We start from the raw sequence: 25,865 nt of genomic DNA, 5'->3' as shown, positions 1-25,865 counted from the left end.
AGGAAGAAGTTGTGAGATTCTAGAGTGAATCTCACAACTTTAAAAGAAAATTCTTATTGCAGGAATGGATGAAGAGATGATGAGTTTGGAAGCAGAGAATAAACAGAGTTCATACAAACTATGTATGATCCTAGTTATCCCTGTTACAAAAATCGGCAACAGAAAGAAAATATTTGGGCAGAAACTGAACATCTGCTGGATGATGATGGGGATTTTTTTAATATGTCAGATTCAATTAAGCGTTCACAGGTTTTATACAGGAATGAGGAGCTCTAATTTAATGCTCTTTTAATGCTATTAGAAATAATTTTAATGCCATCAACAAGTATCATGTACACAAGTTATTAGTTTACATGAAATAAGGAGCTGTAAGCACAGTTCCATGACTCAAGTTTATATATATATATATATATAGATAGATAGATAGATAGATAGATAGATAGATAGATAGATAGATAGATAGATAGATAGATAGATAGATAGATAGATAGATAGATAGATAGATAGATAGATAGATAGATAGATAGAGAACATGGTGAAATCATCTTTACTCTCGACAGGCTGCAGCCATGTCATGAATTCCTCTTTTCCAGCCACTTTTTGCAGTTTGCATCGTCCTATTCTCTAGCTCTTTCTCAAGCTTCTTTTCCAAACAACTGCTTTATGATCAATTGCAGCAGTTCTGCGCAAATTAATTGTGTTAAAAAAATGGTCACTTTTTAAACACCACAATGTATTAAATAAATACAAATGCTGGGAACCAATTCTTTTTTACATTTCTTTAATATTTAGTTCTATTCAGCTACACAAGCATCCTCTTTAAACTACTAAGAATTGTGCTATAAATGTGACTTTACCCGATTCTTATGTACACCTTAGTAATTTATTGATATGCCGCACAATGTCCTCCTTTTTGGTTGTATAGAAATGGCCACCCTAGGAAACTGGCATGTCTGATTTAGCGCAGCTGTTTAATTCAGAAACAGAGGATGATGACTTTGATGGGTTTGATTAATACTTTGTAATAAATACATTAATAAAGCACAATCATACTCAGTTTTGCTCCCGCTCTATTTTTCTACCTGAACACTTAATTCAACAGCAGCCTCTGGGCGGGTCTCCTCCTCTTCACCGCGGCGGCTGGCAGGTGTTTTTTCATCTAAATAATCTAAATCTTGCAGCTATATTTGCTGTTATCAGTGGGAATAAAGTAGTTTTAATATGTTTTTAAGTGAGAAAGGCCACCTGAAAACTTAATTGCAGTCGGTTCATCATGATTATCTATTTCTGTCGGAGCCGCTCAGACCCCCACATACCAGCGGTGCACCGACAGGAGAAATCCCTTCATCAGCAGCCTCTCGGCCGGGCAGCCTCCAGGTTCACCGGCGGCTGCTGGCAGGTGTTTTTCATCTAAATAATTTTAGCTGCAGGCACCAGGATACCGGTAATAAAAGCGAACAAATTCCGTCGGCAGGTTTCAGGATTTTAAGTTAATTTAGGAGTGATCACAGCTCTGTCATCTGCGATGTGTCTGTCTCACAGCCAGCTCCCAGGTTTGATTAATACTTTGTAATAAATACATGAATAAAGCACAGTCATACTCAGTTTTGCCCCCGCTGTATTTTTAAATACGCAGTAGAGGTATTTAAAGGCAGTAGAGGACATGTACCTGTATATAAAAAACGCGCCCTATGGTCCGGTGCGCCTTATGTGTGTGTTAAATACAGAAATGGGACACATAACTGAGACTGCGCCTTTTAGTACGGTGCGCCTTATGGTCGTGAAAATACGGTATTTGATAAAACATTTTTTAAATTATTTTTTTCAAATTTCCATTTACTAAATGTATTCGTTTCTGCAACAAAACAGAATGAAATTCACTCTATAAGTGGGCGGCTCTTCTCATAACCCACCTATGTAACTTCACAGGGTCCAGTCAATCAATGAATGGGCTCTGTTACTTTAGATAAATATTGTGTAGCATTTTGCATTCAACAAATATACTTTGTAGTCACAATGTACTCTGACTTTATACTGAAATAGCTAATGGGTCAGCAGCTGCTACTCACAAATAAACGGAGTAGCTTGTTTGATTTTGGGTAATACCTAAAGTCAGGACCCAAAATACTACAGACTTTGCTTTAGCTTAAGGTGCTCTATGACTGGTTTCTGATCTATACGTTCTGGATGGATCAATGTGTGTTTGGGCCTGTTGTTGTCTTTGTTTGTGTTGATTGTCAGTGTGATTATATGTAGTGTTGCATTATGTTTTGTCTAGGTGGTCATGTGGAGCTTGGAACCTTATAAGCATAACTCCTTTTCCATCTCATCATTTAAATGTATATATTTTCCTTTGATCTCAGCCTTAAAGTCGTAGGGAAGTCATATTTAAATGTCAAATCATTCTGGCTTTAACATGTACATAAATGTACTCTTTATCAGATGATATTGTACCAAAGTTTAGAAAATTCTATAAAAAAAAAAATTCCTGTCTTAAAATCTGTGGGTTTTATTGTCGTTATCCTATGCAGGCCAGTTAGTTCTACGTCAGCCTGAACACATAAATTTGGCCAATCATATATCAACAGTAATCTGTCGATCAATTTTTTTCGTTCATAGCATCTTGATTCATATGTCGCAGCTAATATACACAACAGTTGAAATCAGAATCATTTCCTTTCCCATTGAGTTGCGTCCCAGTGTTCACTGGGATAGACGTCTGTGTCTTCAGCAGGCATAGAGCTAACAGAACTGGCAGCGTTGCGAGGCAAGGGCTCAAACATGTACGGCTGGAAGCCTTCTACACCAAACCAAGCTTCTGCCGCCCTGGCGTCCTCTTCCACAACATCTTCGTCCCGCTTTCCTCCTGTAAATAAAAAATGTCTGACGGAGGAGACTCATCCACGACCTCTGACACTAAACTCTCCTCCTCTTGCATGTTTCCTCTGTCTATAGCGTTTGTTGACAGTGTCGTTTCTAAGTCACCAATTTAGTGCTACTTGGTCCCAATGGAATTTACCATTAGGAACCTACTATCACTCATTTGCTAACTGGTTAGCAAGATGTTTTCAACAAACCGGCATCAATCAATCTTGCATCAACTGGACCAGAAAGCAGGCTAATCTGGAATTGCTTTTTTTTTTCTGAAAACAATTCCACATCTATCCAGGATTCTCTTTCAGATCTGCAGACTCACACAACCTAAAACTTTTCAACAACTGAACAAGGAAAACCCAAATGTAAAGAAATTACACATTAAAATAAAACAAGCTAACCTGCTTTTAAGTTGATTTATTTTCAGTTAATTTGTTTTACTGTGTAAAAGAATTAAATATATTATCCATCTGCTTCAACTGTGAGGGTCCACCACTGTCTGTGGCAGTCTACGGGCGTAAGGCGGGGTCCACCCTCGAATGGTCACTGATCTATCGCAGGGCAACAGAGAGACATACAACCATGCACAACACTTACACCTAAGGAAAATTAAGTGCTGCCTAAACTTACTGTAACAGTGATGCTTTTTGGAGTATGGGAGGGAGATGAAGTACCCGGAGAAATACTTAAATAAAGGTTAATTAAAAAAATAAAAGAAACACAAGATAATTAGAGCACATTATCTCAGAGTAAACTACATATAGACTCTGATACTCTGAGCCAGGAACACTTTCTAATGGATAAAATTCTATTTCATTGTTTTGTTTTCAAATCCCTCCATTTGTGTTACTGAATGTGTGTTTGATGAAACTCAGGTGGATAGCGACGCCTCTCGCAGTCTGGGCTGGAATCAGACATCGGGTCCAACTAAGAGCAGAACACATCCCCATTCTGGAGCTCTATTACACGACCCAGAGCAGAAACCCACTTCAGGTAAAAAACATCAATTAAAAACTGGACGAGTTTATCCAGCAGAATCTGCCATAACTGGTTTTTCTGAATAAATTTTGATAGATATAAATACTAAGAAATACATTCAACGCTATATTGATACCATGGAGATAAAAAAAAAACTCCAAAAAAATCCCGACTACACGTCAGACAGTCGTAAACCCACGCAGACCTCAAGCGGAAGTGTGCAGACAAAAACCAGCTGTGATTGGTCCTCGGTAGGCCTTTCCAGCTGTGCATCCCTAGAAATTCCAGACCGACATAACAGCAAAACTGGTTCACAACCAGATCAAAGCAACATTTAATGTGTGCAGTTGTAGAAGTCAAATCTGGCCTTAATGCCTGCTTTGGGAAGTGGTTGCCTAGTGGTTAGGGCATTGTGCTTGTGCTCTGAGTTTGAGCCCCACTCCCACAGACTGCCACTCTAGGACCCGTTGAGAATTGTCTGTGGTTTATGAGATTCTGCTTTGATAGTTTTCTCATTGCTGTTTATATGCAGATGCAGCCCTTTATTCTGAAGAACGCGTCATTGTTTTGCCTACAGACAAGCTGCCACGTCGGGGGCTGTCCAATCCTTCAACTAGAAGGAGGCCAGACTGGCAGCTGGTTTTCTAATTGTTGCGTTGGTCAAAACAAAGAAACATTTACAGTATAACAGGTCCTCCAGGTTGTTTTCTTAAGGAGTGAATTTTAGTCTATTATTGTCGCAAGCAAAGAATATGTTTCGTAAATGGAAAATTGAAAAGCAATGCAATCCAGATATTAAAGATTTTAATGGTAACCTTCCTTCTTTCTCAGATTGTATTTTTTCAAAGTACATTTTTGCTTTTATTTTTTTTATATTTTGTTTACTAGTGTTTTAGGTTTTTTCAAGATTTCCCTTCTTCAGATTGAATTTAATAAATTGTGTTCTTTTCAAATTGTGTTTCACACATCATAATCCTTTCACTTAGAGGCCCAATCCAAACGCTCATCTTGACCAATAAGAATGTTGTAGCGAACGTCCAGCAAACCAATAGAAATGCATCTACACTCCTCACTCCCCAGCCCTTAAATAGCGAGTCTGCAACTTCTTTTAAATATATTTATCTGACTGTATACTTTCTTTATGAAATGTTTGATTTTATGCCACCCTGCTACAGCCCCGCAAATCCCTGTGTGGCCATAGCAACAACTGCTTTTCTTTTCTTTGGATGGAAGAGGCTGTCCCATTCTCGTTTATACCCCCCACCTTTAATCAAGGCACCTTCCACAGCTGTGAGTGAGGCAGTCACTCTGCTGCACCTCTCCGAAATTGTAGGTTACTGCAGAGAGTGCCGCAGACATGAGGCCCCTGATTGGTCAAATCTACATCCTCTCTACACTATCCATATTTAATGTTTGGTACTTTACCGGCTTGTTTTGTTTGTCTAACCGCCATTGTAGAAACAACTCATGAAGATGGACCAGCTAGAAGAGCGAGGTGCGCGAAAACGCTGGGACCCTTTTTCCACCTGGATCTCCGCTCTTTTTTTATCTAGACCCACAGCTAGTTCCTGATGTCCCTCTTGCGTTGTGGCGGGGAATAAAATAGAGCAGACCATGCTTCATTATTGGGCATAAATCAAAAATATCTGCGACCAGTTCACTGTGACACACTGCTGGGGGAGGATAACCAGCCCTTTAATTGATAGTGACACTTGATAGTGAAGGGTTAGCCCTTAAGGGGGGGTTTGGGATTCAGCCTGTGATCTCTTAAAGGCAACTTTAAGATAATTGAATTCTTAAAACTCAAGCTGAAAATGAAAAAAAAATTTATCACATTAATTTTCAAAATACAACTTTTAAAACATAGTCCTAGAAAATCTAGACAATCTAATCCACAAGTTTAGTAGGTTTTGTAGCCATGTTCAACCTTTGTCAATGTAAATTTGTAAAAAGGATAAATTTTATCACTAAAATCTATTAAAACAAGTCTAGACAAAGGTTATCTACAGTTTGTGTTAATTTCCAAACCCAGAATCTTAACACAAAATGAGTTGTAAAATGTCACCTTGAATCTAATTTCTTAAACTTGCATGTTTTTGTTTACTTTTAGGCTGACATTATTGGGTTGTCGAAGAAAAGCAGTTTGCCGGTCAGACAGATTGAACGCTGGTTCCGAAGAAGACGGAGGCAGGACCATCCTGGAGTCCTAAAGAAATTCAGAGAGGCCAGGTCACTACTCAGCAATTCTTTCATGGTTTTTGTGTGTTTACTGTTTGCAAAATGTCCTCACTTTGGTCCTTTTCCTGAGGAAAGTTTGCCCTCATTGTTAGGTTAGGACTAAGGCTAGTTTAGGTTTAGCTAGTAATGGTTAGTAGCAGGGCTATAAAATCAATGGAAGTGAGAGGACAGCTCACTACATATAGCAAAACAGTTAAGTATATGTGTTGTTAAGGAAGAAAATATTCTAACATAGTTAACTTTGGAAAAAGGTTGGCTTTTCATTCTTCCCTTCCCAGGTCCACTCGGCGAGCTGCGTGTGGTCACTATGAAAATCAGCAAGGCGTGTTGACATCACAGAATTACAGAGTTTAATCCAATATAAGACAATGCATACACTTAGAAATAAAACAATGCACAAACTTACACCAGAAACTGCAGAACAACGGAGACATACATTCAATTTACCTGACATAAATGGAGAGAAGAAAATAAAGCAAAGACGTACAAAGACATCTTTGGAGAGTTGCAAGGGCAAATCTGATTTTTTTAGTTCTATATAGAAAGCTTTATCCTCTTGTATTTAATTTATTCACATAAGGCTGGCCCTTGGTCCTCCAACCAGAAGCCATCTCTGACACTGCCTAGAGCTTCACCTAAATTACTGCAAACATCTGGGGTCATTTGCTTCTTTGTTTTAACAAGAAAAGGCGGAAAGCTTGTCCTGGCATCTAGAATTCTTAGGGTCATAAAACACAAGATAAGCTTTCACAGACAGCTTGTGGAATGCGGGGGCCTCACCATAAATTCTCAGGAACAAACTTAAATTCAGTAATCTGGTTCAAGGAAAGGTTATCTTCACAAACTTGTTCAAATTCAAGAAATATGTTCACAAGGAGAGTATACAACATACCTTTTACACATGCCATAAGATTAACTGTATTAAAGACTAAAAATTATCATTTTTCTTCAACAGTGTGTAGATGTGTTGACTGGTTTCCCATTATTATCCTCAGGACTATGCTACATTGTGAGGGTTTACAGGTCTTTTTGGTGAACTAAAAAAGGATATTGTTTAAGATTTATAGATACTACTCCTAACAATAAAAAAAATAGCATTAATAAGTTTATCAAACTCAAAAAAAAATTTTTTGGACAGTAGGCTGACAGGAAAGGGGGTATGAGAGGGGGAGACACATGCGGCAAAGGACCACAGGCCAGATTCAAACCTGGGTTGCCCACATTGAGGACTAAGGCCTCTGTACATACTGTAGGGTCGTGTGCACCAACCACTGCACCACCAAAGCACACCAAAGGGTTTCTATTTGGGACGAAAGTGCACAAAATTAAATAGAAATACAAAATAAATGCATTTATAAGTAAATAAAACAATAACTACACAACATAAGTACATTTATATATAAACAAAAGGCTTAAACCACTATATCTGAAATAAACAGCATGTAAGAGTATGTATTAATATTTAACCTGACCATAAAATGCAGATATACATTTTATTATATAATTGAATTCAGAGTAAATATAGCAGAGGAACCCAGAATGGCTAAGGTCAGAGGGGTGACTCCCTTAATGGGAGGTGCAAAAATCTGGGCCACATTTATACAGCAATTCATGCACATGAAGCCCCAATCGAGTACTAACCTCTTACACCCTAAGGGGGTATAAATAAATTTCTGCCTGACAAAAACACACAAAAGTAAATAACTTATAGCCTCAAAGCTATTAGATTTAAGAAGAAACTTTTGGTACGTCTGTAAAGATAAGATGTCATAGAATGGTTTTCTGGTGTCAGCACCATTGTAGCTTTGACCCTGCCTGAAATATTAGGGACAAAATACAAAATATTTTGCATTTTTTGAACCTCGCCAAAATTTTCTTTGAAATAAACATTGCAAAACACTACCAAAATATTATTTATAGCACAAAAAAGTAGTACAGACTTTCAAATCTAAATGTTGTGTAAAAATATACCAAATTTGGACTCAATCAGATGAATCATATTTATTTTAGAATGGTATTAGTGAGAAATTTCTTTGGCGGAGAGGCCATTTTGGCACATTTATCCATAAATGTCACCAAACTGTGCCAAATATGTTTTTTACATCAATACTGGGGGTTTGTTAAAACTACGAGGTCATGTAGCAGCTGGACCCGCCGGTGGGTCCGTAGGGTTCAAGGGTCTAAGTTGAAACACTGTATGACAAATGATTCTACTTTCCAGAAGTTTATCATGTCTACATCTGAAAATGATATTTTTTATTTTATGCGATATAATAATCCATCCTTTCACCCATTTTCCATCACGCTTATCCCTGCTGGGGTCGCGAGTGTTGTTGGTTCCTATCTCCAGCTGCAAATGGGCGAGAGGCAGGGTACACCCTGGACAGGTCGCCCAGTCTATCACAGGGCACGATAAAATAATCATAAAAATAAAATAATCATATGCTTGAAATATTTCATTTATTGATTACAATAAAATATATTTACTTTAAGAGCTGAATTACTGAAATAAATCAATGAGATGCAACTGCAGAAGTCATTTCTGCCCACTTTTTTAAATTAGCACTTTATTCTGACTAGGGTAATACTGTCTCATAGGTGTCCTCCTTCTGTGTGCTCCTCTCTATGCTCTTCTGGAAGGCTTTTAATGTCCTGTAGCGCTGCACCGCTACTGCACTTTTAATTGTATCTGTATGTTTTGTATGTGTTATGTGTTGTTTTATGGCTTTGTTGTAAAGCACTTAGGGTACCATTTGGCAATTGTAAAGGGCTATACAAATATAATTGATTGATTTCAGCAATGAGTGAACTAACTTAAACCCAAATAGATCAAACTGGTATTATTTGGCCTATGAACAATAGAAAAATGATAGAGTTAAATTAACCCAGAACGATGAGACTCACCTTTATGTTATCTTTCTTATAATGAGCGCTTTTGTCCATCTCTTTCTGATAATATCTTAAAAATATATAAATTAATTAAATTAATTATTTGCATGTGGTTTTTCGTGTCTTCTATCTACAGTTGGAGGTTTGTCTTTTACCTGTCTGCATTTATAGGAGGGATCATTGCACTTTATGATGTAAGTACAAAGCACATTAAAACACAACCTTGCCTTAGAAGATGGAGACACTCAGCTTTTACTGCATAAACTAATTATTTTCATCAAATTGTATGATTTTCTTTGGTTAATATTTTGCAGAAAGAGTGGCTGTATAACACTAGAGAAGTATGGACTGGTTATCCAAAACAGGTTTGTTTCATTTTTTTTTTTTATTATCAAAAAGGTAGCATCTCCTGTTATTCAGCAGATAGGGAACCAAGATTTGACATCAAATATAGTTCAGGCATTATCAAGGAAACGTATGCAGAAGTGCATGGATTACACCTGAAAAATGATCTATAAATAAGTAAAAAAAAATGTCTTAAATTAAGTGTATTTACCCTTAATTTCAGTAGGTAAATGAGATAGTTTGCCAATGGAATGAGTATTTTTACTCTTAAAATAAGATAATTAGATAACATGCACTTGAAAAAAGACACTTTAATTGTGTTTTCTTAGTTTAAATCTAAATTGTCTTGTTCCATTGGCAATATTTCTCTTTTTCCTTCTCGATCTAAGAACAAATGCACTTATTTTAAGGAAAAAATGACTTATCTAGATTTAGATTTTTCCAGTGTACACAAAAATTGCAAGCTCTTACTGTAGTAAGAATTGCACTAATTCATCGTATTTGTACTTAAAGCAACACTGAATAGCTTCACAATGTGCTGCTGTGGACTTAATATTTGAATTGAACTTATATAATGAAACAATTCATTCATTTAATATAATATAATCTTAAATTCTGACTTCTTTATTATCTTAATCTTACTCTCCAGCCGAAGCTCGTACCTGTGGGAGTTAATAATGAGAGTAAATTACTCAGGGAGCTCAAGAATTAATACAATGTTAACTACCTAAATGATGTATGCAGTAAATATACGGTCTGCAAAGAGGACTGCTGGGCTGCTGACTACACTGGACCGGGCATTCGAACCAAGCCATGAGCTCTGGGACTGGTCCGGGGAAACCAGTGGCTGGGGACGGAGCGATCAATCCCCAGCTCTGACCAGCCCCGGAGCTCACGGCTCGATTCTGCTGCACTGTAGTCGACCAAAATCCGCGATCTTGAAATTCCCCCTGGACATTTTTTTAGGTATGAAAAGTAGGACATGTCTGGGAAAAAGAGGACATCTGGCCACCCTACCATATCAACAATTTGATGTTTCAGTGAATGAGTGCTTGTTGCTATGATGCATCTTTGATCAGCAGCTTAACTAATTGTAAACCAACCAATCAGTGCACAGCTCATCTTAATATTCATGAAAATACCATAAAAGGAAGAAAACCTGTTGTTTCATTCTGGGGCTTTTAACCAGGCTTACATTAGGGCTCATAGAACAGCAAATATGCCATTTTCAGCCCAAACAATGTTACACACCCTATTCAGAGACCTTAAGGACCCAATACCCTAAAATAATCATTCTATGACCCCTTTATTCAGGGCAGTCTCTGGATGGTGGTTGGCACGGAAACCTGACTGGAAGACATTAAAGCAGCTGGTCATTGTTAAGAAGGTGTTTAACTGTAGAAACACAACTCTTTCAATAATTTTACCAATGTAAGGGGGATTTTAGATGGGCCTCTAAACTAAATAATTTAAGAATATACAATGTGTAATAAAATAGAATAAAATAAGGTTTGAAGAGATAAAAAAGATTAACAGAAGGATTTTTAAAAAAAGTAAAACGTAAGAAAGCAGTTACTTTAGGTTTTTTTTATTATGAGTTTTTTTCTAAACTGCTTTTTTTCTCTTTTCAAATTTTGTATTCTCCGTTTGCAACAATAATGGAACAAAATTCACTCCATAGAGATCGGACTGAACTGTCTCTACGAACAGCTTTGAGGTGAAGTGTAAATTGTAGTTGTATTCAATTGAATAAAAGTGATAGTGGTCAGTGTGTCTCCCACCAATCCCCAAACGCACCCCAAGGTTGGATGAATAAAGATGTTGTTGAAATAAAGATTTAAGCCTTTAAAGCATAAACCTTTTGCCTGTGTAACCAAGTGTCTTCCCGCCACATTTTGCTCCTCTGTCCACAGTCCATGCTGGAGTCTCAGTACTGGTATTACATCCTGGAGATGAGCTTCTATTGCTGCCTTCTCTGCAGTGTTGCCTTCGATGTCAAGAGAAAGGTGGGTTGTGCTCCTTAGTCTGCATCAGTCTGCCAAAGAGCTGGTAGAGCTCGACTTCAAAGGACCAACAGGGTCAGCCTCATCAGGTTAGATACTACAATCAGATACTACGATTGTGACACAAAAACTCCAAGAGACACAATCTGTTTTTCTAATTTTGTTGTCCATGAAACATGGAACAAGCCATGAAAGAAACTAAAAGATCAGAGGATAAAAGGTGATCTTAATTTTCATTGCAACATTACTCCATTGCAGTTACCAGCTTATTGTTATATCAGCAGAAAGCAGTGTTGCATTATGGGTAATGATGGTGTTACGAGTCATGCATCTAATAGCCCTGCCTCCTGTGCAGTCTACTTCAGTTTACCAGACTGAATTACGTTCCTGTCTGGCTGCCCAGGCTAGTGATCCTGAAAGTCCAAAACCTGAATCATTTCTAAATAAATTATACAGTAAGATATGGTTATTCTACATTTTTAACACAAAAAATGCTTGATATATAAAAACATCAATAAAACATTATGATGTTACATATACAGTGACAAAAATTTGCAAGTTCTCTCACTCACTGACTTGTTCTGCTAATGACAAAATACCACAATTTTATATGACGGAGTATTAGGGCCAGGCTAGAGATTTATATATATATTTTTTTTTTTTGAGAATAAAGTCATAATATTATACGAATAAAATCATAATGAGAATAGGGTTGTAATATTACGAGAATGAAGTCATCATACAAAAACCCGTTTCAGAAAGAAAGCTTTGAGCTCTGACCAGCAGATGATGGACGACCAGCTTCACCAATCAGCAACCAGAGTCCACTTTGACATCCTGCCTGATTTGACGCTGTTGCACTAAAAGATTTTCTTATTTGTCAAACCAGAGCCAAAGTATAACTTCACATGATGCTCCACATTCCTCATTTTAGGGAAGACAGTGCTTCTTTAAAGAGTTGTCATAAAATGCAACTTGTTTTTCGTAATTTTTGGAGTTTATTCTCTTAATAATACAACCTTATTCACATAATTTTAAAACTTCTTGTTGTGACTTTTTTCTCATAATATTACGACTTTATTCTCTCAATGTTTCGACTTTATTCTCGTAATTTTACGACTTTATTGTAGTGTTGTTATGACTTTAATCTCATAATGTTACGACTTTATTCCCGAAATAGAAGAAATAAAATCTCTAGCGCAGTCTAATCTCCAGAGCAGTGTTTTGCTCTTCTTTCAGTGAAGAAATGCTCTGTAATTCCGATAAAACTTGCTCGATAGCCACGCTAACGCTAGTTTCATCGGCTGAAGCCGCCATGTTCTTTAGACTGAACTGTTGTTTGGTGAACGGCTCCAAATTTTCTTCAACGGAGAGTCTCCAGACTGATTAGCGAGTGAAATCTTGAAAGCTCGCGAGATCAGGATGGTCTCACGAGGCTAACTGTATGTACCCAGCTCTGTTTGAACACAAAAAAAAAATATTCAACTAAACATTCCTTTGAGTACTAACTGTTTTAATTTGAGGATTTTTGTTTCATCGTTTTTTTTCAGGACTTTAAGGAGCAGATCATCCACCATTTGGCCACACTTGTCCTTCTGTCATTTTCCTGGTGTTCAAATTTCATCCGCATAGGAACGCTGGTCATGTTGATCCATGATGCTTCTGATGTTTTACTGGAGGTCAGTAAGAAATAAGGACTGCAGCTAAGTTTATTAATGATTACATATTCTTTTACCATCCAGTGAAATCTTGCACTCATGAAATCCTAAATGTTTGTGTTTCATATTTCCTAATCAGAAGGTTATGCTAAATGAGTTGCATTTACTCTTTTTTTAATGGAAACACTGACAGACAAATAGAAGAACTGCATCAAATTCTCTGTTTGTGTGAGCAAGTTTGACCTATAAGCTGTATCCGATAGGTCGATGATCTGAAAACAGGAATAAGAACTAAAATAAGAAACTCCAGACTGTTCCCTTCCCCAGTGCATCAGCTAAAGAAGCACAGAAGTCCTTTTTATAAACTGTGCATCTCAGGATTTCATGTAGGTCAGGGGGAATCAATAAAAAATCATTGGGTTCCGAATAAAGAAAATCATCAACCAGTAAAGGTTTGGAGACATTTTTAATTATAATCTGTTACTATAAACAGAATTTACCACTGAAATAAAATGAAATGTTTATGCATACATGTTATACATTGAATTTTGAAATAAAAAAGATAGAAAAGTAAAATAGAAAATTTTTCCATTTCAAATCTAAAGTATTTTTTGAAGTAGAGAACAACAATTGTTCAGTTTGGTATATAGACAATTTCTTGATTCACATATTTTATAAAAACACCTGAACTTACTGTGTGTTATTTTTTTCTTTCTTTTTTCTGTCTTAATGTTCGCAGTGGGCTTTATGCTGCCCTGCAAGGCTTTAAACCTGGTTTGAATGGAGACTAAGCCATTCTAAAGCACATATCAAGGAGCTCATTTTGAGCCTGGATACTTATTTACTTTGATTCTGTTCATGGTGGAGAATCCTGCTTCACAGCAGCAGGTTGAGGCAAACATCCTCTAAATGTGCAGGGTCATCTTTGAGCACAACATTTCACTTTTCTTTATTTATTAATTTATTTGAATAGGGACAATGCACATTAATGAACATCAGTATAAAGACAAATGTAAATATGCCGGATTATAACTACAAAGCTAGTTTTCATGCGTTTCACCAGTTCACCACAGTTCTTCCAGCAGTCCACACTTTCTCTGCTCTCTTTTTCTCATCATCTTCTCCTTCTTTCCCATCGCCCGGCTTAACAGGTTTGCCTGCTGTGTCTAAAAGTATTTAACAGCAGCAACCCAGATTTACAGCAGCTCATTGGCTAATTGGCAGCACGTGCAGCCTGGTGCCGGATGCTCTGGAGGGCTTTACCGTATTAACAGGAGAAGTGCCGCAAATGAAGTTAGACACTGTCGTCGGACAACATGCTGTAATTTATAACAGTTTTAAATTAGGTTGGGTCCGGATTAGCCAGCAGGTGGGTCTGGATCCAGACCTCAATCTGCTAATCCGTGACCTCTGATGTAGGGTATGGGTAATATAAAGACTAAATATTAAGATATATATTTGGATATAGCACTTAAAGGTATTGTGGAGGATTTTGGTGAATTTGTTAAAAGCCCTCTCCACTTTAAAAAAATGCATGAGCGAGAGCGTGCACGGGTCCATTTCTCCTCGTGCATGCCTTTCTCATAGCTCATACAAGCTTACTGCCCCAACGTCTGCCCTAACCCCTAAATTCCTCAATCACTATTTATAACCGGGACTATATAGGGAACTCAGTTAACTGACCGTTCAGATAGATGATCCCTGCTTTTTTCTCCCCGTTGGTCAGGTAACTCCTCCTCCTTCTTTGTTATTAGGCGCCGCTGTCGGGTAGCGATGGCCTATGGCGACAGCGGGGTGCTGTGACAGCAAATCCCATAATGCTTTGTGAGGCGAGCTCCTCGCGCAAAGCATTCTGGGATATAACTGCCTCTTCTGTGGCCTTTGTTTTCTTCTCATACACTTTGTAAACACTTTTTCTCTTACGACCCTCGGCCATTTTAAAAGAACGGCGATGAGAAAGGTGAGCTTTAATGACTGTCTGAAACCATAGCTCACCACAGATATACACCTGAAAGTGCGCATGCACAGAATAAGATAGCTAACGGGATAAACACATAGGACGGCCTTACTGTACGTAAACATATCACCAGAATGATTGACAATTAGGAGGACCACTTATTAAGATGATCCACCTGGAAATAAAGGCTTGTCCTCTATACCTTTAAGATATATAATATTGATTTAGATCTAAATTTAAGATTTATATGTAAATATAACATTCTTTATATAATATAGGATGTAAAAATTTATTTATCATACAAATCTGAATATAATATTTCAATCTAAAATCTAGATTCCACTTGTTTTCCAAAGATCTCACATTGCCTTAAATAATCGTTAAAGACACAGCTTCAATTTTCTCCTTCTCCCACTTCTCATTGCTTCTTTGATCAGTAAGATTTTAATCAGCTGCCACAGATTATAAATAAACATCATGTTGCTATGACAACGCATTATAATAAATGGCTAAATGTAAAAAAAATATGGAACAAAAAATCCTTCCAGCTTCATAGCATCCAACAGCAATCAGACAAATATCGTCCAAAAAAGCAGCAATGCATGAATTACAACATGCTTTACTGTTTGATAGGATTAAATTGTTAAAATTAATTAGTTAGAATTATTAGAATTATTACTAAAATCTAAAAAGCAGTTATTATTATTAATATAGTATTTAGGTCTAACATCTACTTGTTAAGTTTTTCCCCTAAATGATAGATTTTTACACCTGGTGCCACATACCAGTATGTCATTTTGGCTTTTATCAGACAAATAAACAACTATTAGTTAATTGCTAATGTTATTCCAAACTGATACATATTTCCAAATCTTTTTTTTTTTTTCAGTCTGCCAAATTATTCAACTATGCAAAATGGGAGAAAACCAGCCATGGTCTTTTCATTGTGTTTGCCATAGTGTTTTTCGTGACACGCCTGATCATCTTTCCGTTTTGGTAAGCCTTTTTTTCTTTTTGCTTTCATTAAATCTAAATAAATTATGGAATTTCTTGATTTTGTTCCTGCCTTTTCTACTTATTCTCAGCACAGAGACCACATGGTCAGATTTTAGGCAATCAGAATCAGTGAAAGTTGGTCTTTTGGTTGAAGAGAGGTGAAAACATGTTTCAAATACATAAATGGGTAGCATATTAAAGACATATTAGTCAAACAAAGAGGAAAAAAATGCAAAAGGAAAGCAAAAGTGCAACTAGACTGCAAATACATGAAGATACAAAATATCAATTCAAAACAGAAGACCTCCAGACCAGACGAGGGAGACGATCATTGACTAATATTGGTCCAGACCCTTACTGAAGACATAAAAAAGATAGTAAAGGAGATTATTCCCCTATCCTAACATTAACACTTGCCAAAGCTTTTGCTAAGCGCACATCTAAGCTGGACATTCCTGGACTATTTTACCCACCATTCATTGCTGTATGTGCCGTAAATAGCATGATGTTTATGATTGAGCCTCTTTGCAATGAATAATATGTTTACAAGTGTCGATATACTCCATCTTTTACATCCAGGAATATAAGACAGCTGCCTCTTTGCAGTTTTAAAAATCCTTCTTTTAGGGGGGGAAACTCTTATGCAAGTTTTCTTTCTCTTGTTCTTCAGGTTGATCCACTGTACCTGGGTCTACCCTGTTTACTACTACCCAGCCTTTTTTGGGTACTACTTCTTCAATGCAATGCTGGTGGTTCTTCTCTTCCTCCACATATTTTGGGCCTACCTCATCTTACGCATGATCAGGAAGTTTCTCTTTGGCACAGTAAGTGTTCAGTCACAGTTTCTGTGAGAATGTCTTTTCATCCATAATTTCACCTATAAAGAAGTCATGTTCCCTACTGAAAGATGTATCTATTTTAGTCCTATTCATTTAAAAATAGCACATTAAATGAAATCCTATAAATCAATATGTTTAATTCTGATTAAGTCCTTGTTGCTACTTTGAGTTCATTCGACTTGTTTTCCAAATATCTTAAATTTTCCATGATAACTGATAAAACAGACAGTTAAATTTTTTCCTCCTCCGTTACTCCTGCTCCTCGTCCTCAGAACCTCCTTTTCAACTAATCTAGGTTCAGCTGTTCCAGTCTGTGAAAATGCATCTTCTTGCAATGATCATGCATGATAAAAAATGTCCAAAAGTAAAAAGGTATCCATTAGGATCTGATACCTTTTGTAGCTGGAAAGCGTCCCACAACAGAAAAGGAAAATGTCCAAAAAAGCAACAAATTAATTTCTTGAATTGAATTTTACTACGTTTTAAAGTGTATTGCGTTTACAGTAAACCTAATCTCAGTGATAAATAACCATAGGCAGAATTGTTAAGAAAATCTATGGATCTCTTTAGTGCAGTAAGATGCAGACTTGGATGAATCCAAATCAAAAAACTGATTTTATTACTCAGTTATCTTATGGCTGAATTTTAGAGATATTTTTTTAGGTTCCCAGATGTTGACAAAGATAAGTTACTGTAAATATTTAATAAACTTTCAACATATTTTTTTTTTTTTTTTTTACGACAGTTCATTTTATCTCCTCTAACCAGTGTTTTGGACATCTACAATAAAAGTTAGGTGAATAGATTCAAAGAGAATCCTTTGATAAGTATATGTGTCTTGAGTCATGTGTCTATGTGGCAGCTGGTAGCTGTGTTGGTCCGCATCAAAACATTAATTATGTTTACTAATCCATTCTATCGATACAAAATGAAAATATCTATTTCGATTGTCATTTTATTTTAATGTTTGATGCCTGTTAGAGTTAAGAAATAAAATAGTCAAATCATAAGAGTTGTTTTATTGGATAGTTAATATCAGTGTAAAAAACTGTATAAGTTAATCAGATGATGCTGCATCATATTTAACACAGTTTTGCAAATTTTATCCGAAGTAAATTATGTTGTGACAGAATTTTTGATTTAACAAACATTGTATTTTCACCACAACATATCGGTACAATACCTCATTGTGATAAAGCTTTTGATTTACATCCCTGGTAGCTAGGGGTGTTATATTAACAATCAGACGTTTAAATCCTACCTAAATAGACTCATGAAGTCCCCGTAAATTCCTATTTTTTTTTCCATCAGTATTTTTCGGGTGAAAACCTCCTTTTAACCTCCAGGAGAACCAGGTTCAGTGTGAACAGCTTTCTGCCGAGGCCAGCTCTGAGTTTATTTAAGAAGACTAAAGTAGACACACAGAATGAAAATAGAGGCATGGATCCATAAGGATTTAAGGCCAAATATAGTCAATTATTATCAGCATAATATTGAAAAACTTCCCTCTTATACTTGCATAGTTTACCGTAACTATAGAGTAATTATTGGGGGGGGGGGGGGGGGGGGGGGGTTCTATTGTAATCTAGTTAAGCACATAAACATGCTTGATGTAGCAATAATCCAATAACACAAGATCATTCTTTAACTTCACAGCATTCACCCAAAAGTTTACAATTCCTACAATATTTTTTAGGAATTAAGAGAAGTGTACCAGGCTGCTCCAGGGTTACCTGTGGAGTACCACAGGGATCAATGCTAGGGCAAATTCTCTAATATACAGTCATATGAAAAAGTTTGGGCACCCCTATTATTCTTAATCATTTTTATTTCTAAATATTTGGGTGTTTGCAACAGCTATTTCAGTTTGATATATCTAATAACTGATGGACACTGATATATTTCAGTGCTGATCATTCAGCATGATGGAACCTCCGCCAAATTTTGCAGTGGGTAGTAAGTGTTTTTCTTGGAACGCTGTGTTTTTGCAACCATGCATAACGCCTTTTTTATTACCAAACCAGCCTAATTACTAACTTTATTAACAACCCAAGCTGGCTTGTCCAAATTTGTTTTTGCATACCTGAAGCTATTATGTTTGTGGCATGCTTTCAGAAAAAGGCTTCTGTCCCATACATCACTCTCCCATACAGCTTCTCCTGGTTCAAAGTGCTCTGAATTGTTCAATGATGCACAGTGTCACCATCTGCAGCAAGATGATGCTGCAGGTCTTTGGAGGTGGTCCGTGGCTTAGAGGTGGTCCGTGGGTTAGAGGTGGTCCGTGGGTTAGAGGTGGTCCGTGGGTTGGAGGTGGTCTGTGGGTTGTCCTTGACCATTCTCACCATTCTTCTTCACTGCCTCTCTGATATTTTTCTTGGCCTGCCACTTCTGGGCTTAACAAGAACTGTCACTGTGGTCCATTTCCTTACTATGTTCCTCACAGTGGAAATTGACACTTTTTCAATCTCTGAGACAACTTTCTGTATCCTTCCCCTGAACAACTATGTTGAGCAAACTTTGTTTTCAGATCATTTGAGAGTTGTTTTGAGGAGCCCATGATAAATCTTCAGAGAACAGGAGAACAACTTGCAAATGGCCACCTTAATTACATTTTCTCATGATTGGATACACCTGACTATGAAGTTCAAATCTTAATGAAGTCAACAAACCAATTTTGTGTTTCAGTAAGTTAGTGAAAAGTAGTTATGGGTATTAAAATCAATAAAATGATTGGGGTACACGTATTTTTGCATCCGCCAAGTTTTGTTTTAATGCATATTGCAGATTTTCTGTTAGTCCAGCAAACCTCAATTCAATACTGAAATATTACCGTGTCCATCAGTTATTAGATATATCAAACTGGAATAGCCGTTTCAAACACCCAAATATTTAGAAATAAAAATAATTAGGATAATATGGATTAAACTTTTTCATATGACTGTAAATATATGCTCCAATTGATAGAATTTTTACTCAGCATGGGATGAATTTCCAGTTATGCTGATGATACTAAGCTATATTTGTCTATAAATCCAGATGAATGTCACCAGTTAAATACAAGTAATGCTTCTTTTTTTGTTTGAGTCAATATCTGGCTCAAACCCTCATTTGGCCTCAGCAAAAGGCTGCTGGTTTTGGTTCTGTTGGAGGTTTCTTCCTGTTAAAAGGGAGTTTTACTCTCCACTGTCACTGCACGCATGCTCCGAATGAGGGATTGTTTCAATAACAGGAAACAATCATTTAGGTTTGCTAAGAAAACCAATCTGTTTGGATGATTGGACTAAATCATCTATGTAAAGAGCCTTGAGATGACGTATTGTGAACTGGAGTTAAACAGTAAACTAAATTTAATTCAGGTAAACGGGTGGTCCAATTCAACTTTTGTCACTGGTCTGTTTCAATATCATTAGGTTTGCGCCAATGCCATCTTTTGGCCCCAATACCTGGCTGTGATTGATGTGTGTGTATATATGAAGAACTGCATACTACTTGGATATAAAATAATTGCCATCATGGTTTTGTCAAGCTACCTTTGTGAAGCAGAAAAAAAAGACTAAAACAAAGAGAATCCAGTAGAACTTTTTGTTGCCTACCTGGAATGAGTGACAATAGTAAAAGTAATTAAACTTTCGGCTCACAAAATGGTATCGGTGCCCTATTTGTTGGTACTCGCCGATACCGATACCAACATTTTAGTGCTGGATCGGGGCCCCGTCTGATTCTGGTATCGGTGCAACACTAATTATGATGTCTGAAAAACAGTAAACTTTCTTTGAATAAATAATTTTTTTTATCAACTTTTCTATGACAAAGCTAACAGGAGATGTGAGAAGTGACAATGAGGAGGAAGAAGGACAAGAGACCAGCCCAACTGAGGATGACGATATTCGACAACACAAAGCCTTCAACGGACTGACAAGTGATGCAGCAAACGAGAAAAATGGCTGCTTTGGTTTGTCTCCACCAGGGAATGCTCTATCAAAGACAATGTCATGATTTTGGATGATTTTGGTTCAGTATAACAGTTGAGCATTAAAATGTGAGAAAGAGGGTTTGCTGCAGGACAAAAAAAGATTTTAAATGTATATTTATCATTTTTACAGATGCTGAACCAAAACACGGATTAGTAAGGATAACGTTTCTATTAATTTTCCTCTTTATTTTTTTTTTAGGTTAATACATTTCACAACTACACATATGACGTGCAGTGGACCTAGAACATTTATGTAGATCTGGTCTGTGGTGCTGACATACTGGTTTAGATGAAGCAGGGCCAGTTCCCCTTTTTATAATCCCAGTCAGTAGGCTAATACTACCATTTGTCTCTTCCTAATTGGGTACGCATGTTCTGAACCATTGCTGATCGGTTTATTTTTTATGCGAGATGAACATTTTTGTAACTTTTAAGCAATAACCTGAGGATGAGATGTCCAGTGACTGTAGCACTGAACCCTGGCTGAGCCAGTTGACTCTTGATGGTTAAAACAAAATTTTCTGAGACTCTGTTTCATACATATTAAACTAGTTAGCAAATATCTAAATTTTCAAATTTATGAAAGGGCTAAAATCAAACAATATATGGAAAGGTTGCTTCCACTAGAAGCTGACATTTTATAAGAAAAGAGGGGTTTGGTTGCACATTAATATAAAGTTAATGTAATCTTTAAAACCTAAAAACTTTAAAACCTAAAAACCAAATTCCTGAATCATTATTGTCACATTTGTTATTTTCTGATCTGTCCTATTGTTTAATAAACCCAAGCAATACAACTCTTATTAAAATTTATGCCATATTTTCATTTTTATTTCAGTTTAATTCCAACTTTTGGCCTAAAAATCTAGAATTGTCATTTTATAACCAGCTAAACTATTAAACACATGAATCAGACATGAGAGTACATTTGCTTTAATCAGATATATTGTCAGGGAAATTGTCCAAGTGTGAGCCCAGTTCTTCCTACACACGGTAAAACAGCGCCATCATGTGGAAAAAATATATATTACATGAGAAATACATTTTCAGAGCGTTTTACTACAAGAGAGGATAACATGAAGGGATTTTTTTCAGGCTTCATTATTGTTGCAAGCAAAGAAGGCATTTTGTAAACAGAAATAATAAAAAAATGAATTCGTAAAAACATGTAAAAAATGTAAAGATGAATGAATCCAGAAATAAAACTGTAAAGCTTTTTGTTCAAAAAAATTTTTTTGAGAATAACATTACTGTTTTCTAAGCTTTTACTTTTTTATAAAACAAATATTTTTCTTTTATAAATTTAATTTTTAATTGTTATTTGATCATCATCACAATTCTATTGCTCTCATTGGATGTGGCCTATGGTTGTATAAGAAATTTTTAATGTTTCATTTCTGGAGTTTCTTTTTTCTTTTTCAAATCAACGTTTTCTTTGCTTATAACAATAATGTAACATAATTCAGTCCATACAATGAAGTAAAGATGATTTTAGGAGAGAAACACATCAAAAATATGTTAGTGTTTGGAAAAAAAGACAAAAAGCAAAAAGAGGATGTGAATATAAACTTTGCATCCAATGCCTCCCTCTGTGTCAACAATATTACTGATCTTTTTCAGTAGATCTGCAGAATTTCCAGAACCATCATCATAGATCAGGGGTTCCCAAAAAAAAAAAGTCAGCCTCTGACCCAAAAAATAACAGAGACACAGACTGGAAGCCTGCTAAAAAAAAATACATTTAGTTATTTCACTTTATATTTGTTTACAAAATCTAGAGTGAAGTAAAAATATTATTTTAAAATTATATTTTATTATTTAATGCAACATTTCACTATTGAATTGTGCATTTTAGTACTTTATTGTATTTTTCTATATTTCAATTATGTATTAGATAAATAAATAAATGTTACATTTAGTTATTGAATGATTTTTTTATTATTATTCAATGATGTATTGTGGGCTTTCATATACCTCAGAGATCACCTCATGATAATTGTGGAAACCGTCAATTGACCCCTGCTTGGTGTCTTGTGACGCTCCTGGAGGGTCCTGACCCGTGCTTTGGGAACCCTTGGTTAAGATTCTCTCAGATTTACAAGCAAAAACTTTGAAATTGAGCTAAACAAGCCTTCCAGTCTCTATTAAATCATCTGATAACTTCCACCTTGTTCTATGTTTCTCTGTGATAGATATTCTATTTTGAGCTACTCTCAGGCTTATTGGAGGATTAAGACAATTTTTTTAATGAAGGGCTGCTATAATACTTTAGATTATTCAATAAAATATGAAACTTTAACAATGATGTATGTATGTGGGTGTGTATTTCTGACATCGTGGGGACCATTTTCCTTAAATCACAGCACACTGAGGGGACCCAGTGCTCTAGTGGGGACCAATGGCTGGTCCCCAATGGTACAAATGCTGTTTTAGGCTTAGGTGTTAGGTTTAGGACTAAGGTGAGAGTAGAGTTTAGGTTAGGATCAGGGTTAGGTATGAACTTGTAATGGTTAGGTTTAGGGTAAGGGTCATGGTTAGGCTGTAGGACTCACCAACAAATGAATGGATGTGAATAGGAAGTCCCCACGGGAACAGTAAACCAGACATGTATGCAAGGGCGTAGGTTTGATTTGAACTTTGGTAGGGACACTATCAGTCGGTTGTCATTGGTGCTATGCAATATGCATGTCCTTTTTTATGCACGGTGTGAGGATCCGTACTAATAAGACTAATTCATTGTTAAAAGAGAAAAGCATCATTTTGCTACATTAATAAAATTTGTATAAGCACTACATTCATTAGATGCTGTTTATTAATGTTTGAAGTATCACCGGCTCTGATTAATGTGGAATTAGGACTGTTTTCCACTTTGAAAATGGTTTAATTTGAACGACTAAGAGAGAAGGTAAATACAGTATTTTCTTCTGAAGACATAGAATTGTGCAGAGTTAAACCCCACTCTTATATTTGTACCTACTATTCTCTCTCTGTATCAAGCAAAATAATACATTCATTAAAATATTAACTTCACTATAAAAGTGGAACATCCGGGCTGTAGTTACTCTGTGTAGCCCATTTCATGTATTTTATCTGGGACTGAAAAAATGAATCGTATTAATTGATTATTTCAATAATCGTCAACTAATTTAGTGAGTGATTCATCATTAACTGGAGAATAGAGACTCTAAAACATAATAAAAATGTAAAATATGCCTTTCTCCAACAGAGCAACCCACTTAGATCAGTAATTATATCAAAATTTTAAAAATACAACATATATATATATATATATATATATATATATATATATATATATATATATATATATATATATATATATATATATATATATATATATATATATATATATATATATATATAAAAACTGAAAGATTTTCTCTAAACATAACATACAAGGACATTTTAAACCCTACAACATGTTCAGACATAACTGAGGCCGGCAGGTTTACTGAAAACTAAGATTGTTAACTATGAAATCAGGGAAACCCTGAGTTTTCTGTTTCACAAAAATAGTTCACTAAACCCAGAGCTAACCTGGTCGGGAGCAGATTTACATCAACAAACTCCTCTGTTTGTCTACGCTCTTCTTAAAGCCAATCATGTCGTCTTATTTCCTGATTTAGTCAGAAAAGTTTTGTCATAGTTTTGTTCAAATAAAAATAAAATCAATCACAAAGTCTGTTAGAGACATTAGGAGTAAAAACACAATTAAAGAATGAACGGCATTAATTCACAGAAAAATAGATGCGTATAGAATTTATCTTTACCCAACTGTTTCCTTACAATCCATCATAGACATTCAGAACTTATTCATCTTCACATCATCTGCATTACAGACTTTATTTACAGAGACTTAAAAGAACCTGATGTCAGTGAGAGAACACTGATGTGTGATAACAGCATTATAAAAAAAAAACTGCAGTCAGACAGCTGCTCAGTATTTACTGTAATCGAAGACAGGGTTAAAATGAGGAGGAACCCCATAAGATGATGCACAAGTCCCACCTGTTAGAACAATGTTTTTACAGTTTATCTTCACCTGCTGACAGGTGATTGCACCTAAATGGATACAATGATCTTCTACATTCAACTTGTAAACTAGCTTTTCACCTTAATGTTATCGTGTCTATCATTAACTTATGTTTTTTTTTTTTTTACTTGAACCATGCTCACTTTACAAAAATCTGATTTGCCACTGAATTGGGTCAGTGATTAGATGGTCGAACACGCTGAAGTTAGTTATAATAAAAAATACTTGCGCCCACACACACACACACACACACACACACTTCTGAAATCAAAATTTCATCAATGATGTCTATGACTGACCTCCTTAGGCTATGGCAGGCCTTTATGATATGTATTAGTTTGACTGAAATGTATTTCTGATATATGAAATACATTTTTTCCTTATCAAAATGAAAATTTCAAACACAATGATATTCTTCGTATCTAAAACAATCTATCTGGATGCCTAGTAATGAATTGCACATCTCCACATTCCTATTGTTACTAGTCAGAATTAGCAGTATTTTAAATAGGAAGAAATGTATTTCAGATGTAAATATTCAGTCAATGGCTAAATGTCAAAAAAGCCAGTTAAGAAGTGTAAACTTCATTCTTACTAGTACAATTTTGACATTTTGAAATTCCATTTCTGCTTCACAATTGCAAATTTGGAAATCTAGTATTGCAGTTCTGACTAGGAAAGAGAATTTGACCAGGGTGAATCCTATTTTAGTAATCTACAAATGTAACAACAGAAAGGACTACGCGTTTAATAAATGGCCTACATACAGTGAGGAAAATAAGTATTTGAACAGCCTGCTATTTTGCAAGTTTTCCCACTTAGAAATTATGGAGGGGTCTGAAATTGTCATCGTAGGTGCATGTTGTCCACTGTCCGGAACATAATCTAAAAATATAAATAAATCCAGAAATCACAATGTATGATTTTATAACTATCTATTAGTATGATACAGCTGCAAAGAAGTGTTTGAACACCTGAGAAAATCAATGTTAATATTTGGTACAGTAGTATTTGTTTGCAATTCCAGAGGTCTAACAATTCCTATAGTTTTTCATCAAGTTTGC

The 25,865-nt window shown here is 36.0% G+C and overlaps 1 protein-coding gene across 2 annotated transcripts in view; it reads left to right on the top strand.

The window, feature by feature from the left end:
• cers3a (ceramide synthase 3a) overlaps positions 1-22,294 on the top strand; it is a 36,420-nt gene extending 14,126 nt beyond the window's left edge. For both annotated transcript variants that reach the window (XM_038270827.1, XM_038270825.1), the window contains exons 3-11: positions 3,750-3,867; positions 5,963-6,081; positions 9,116-9,173; positions 9,294-9,344; positions 11,238-11,330; positions 12,878-13,006; positions 15,832-15,938; positions 16,609-16,762; positions 20,591-22,294. In XM_038270827.1, coding sequence (XP_038126755.1) covers positions 3,750-3,867; positions 5,963-6,081; positions 9,116-9,173; positions 9,294-9,344; positions 11,238-11,330; positions 12,878-13,006; positions 15,832-15,938; positions 16,609-16,762; positions 20,591-20,773 — 1,012 coding nt within the window. In that variant the 3' untranslated portion in view covers positions 20,774-22,294. The remainder of the gene's footprint in view (positions 1-3,749; positions 3,868-5,962; positions 6,082-9,115; positions 9,174-9,293; positions 9,345-11,237; positions 11,331-12,877; positions 13,007-15,831; positions 15,939-16,608; positions 16,763-20,590) is intronic.
• Positions 22,295-25,865: the final 3,571 nt, after the last annotated feature.

This window comes from Cyprinodon tularosa, unplaced genomic scaffold (genome assembly GCF_016077235.1).
Source record: "Cyprinodon tularosa strain WSP-4 unplaced genomic scaffold, ASM1607723v1 ctg78, whole genome shotgun sequence".
NCBI classification, from domain to species: domain Eukaryota; kingdom Metazoa; phylum Chordata; class Actinopteri; order Cyprinodontiformes; family Cyprinodontidae; genus Cyprinodon; species Cyprinodon tularosa.
This window is presented reverse-complemented; position numbering and strand designations above follow the sequence as displayed.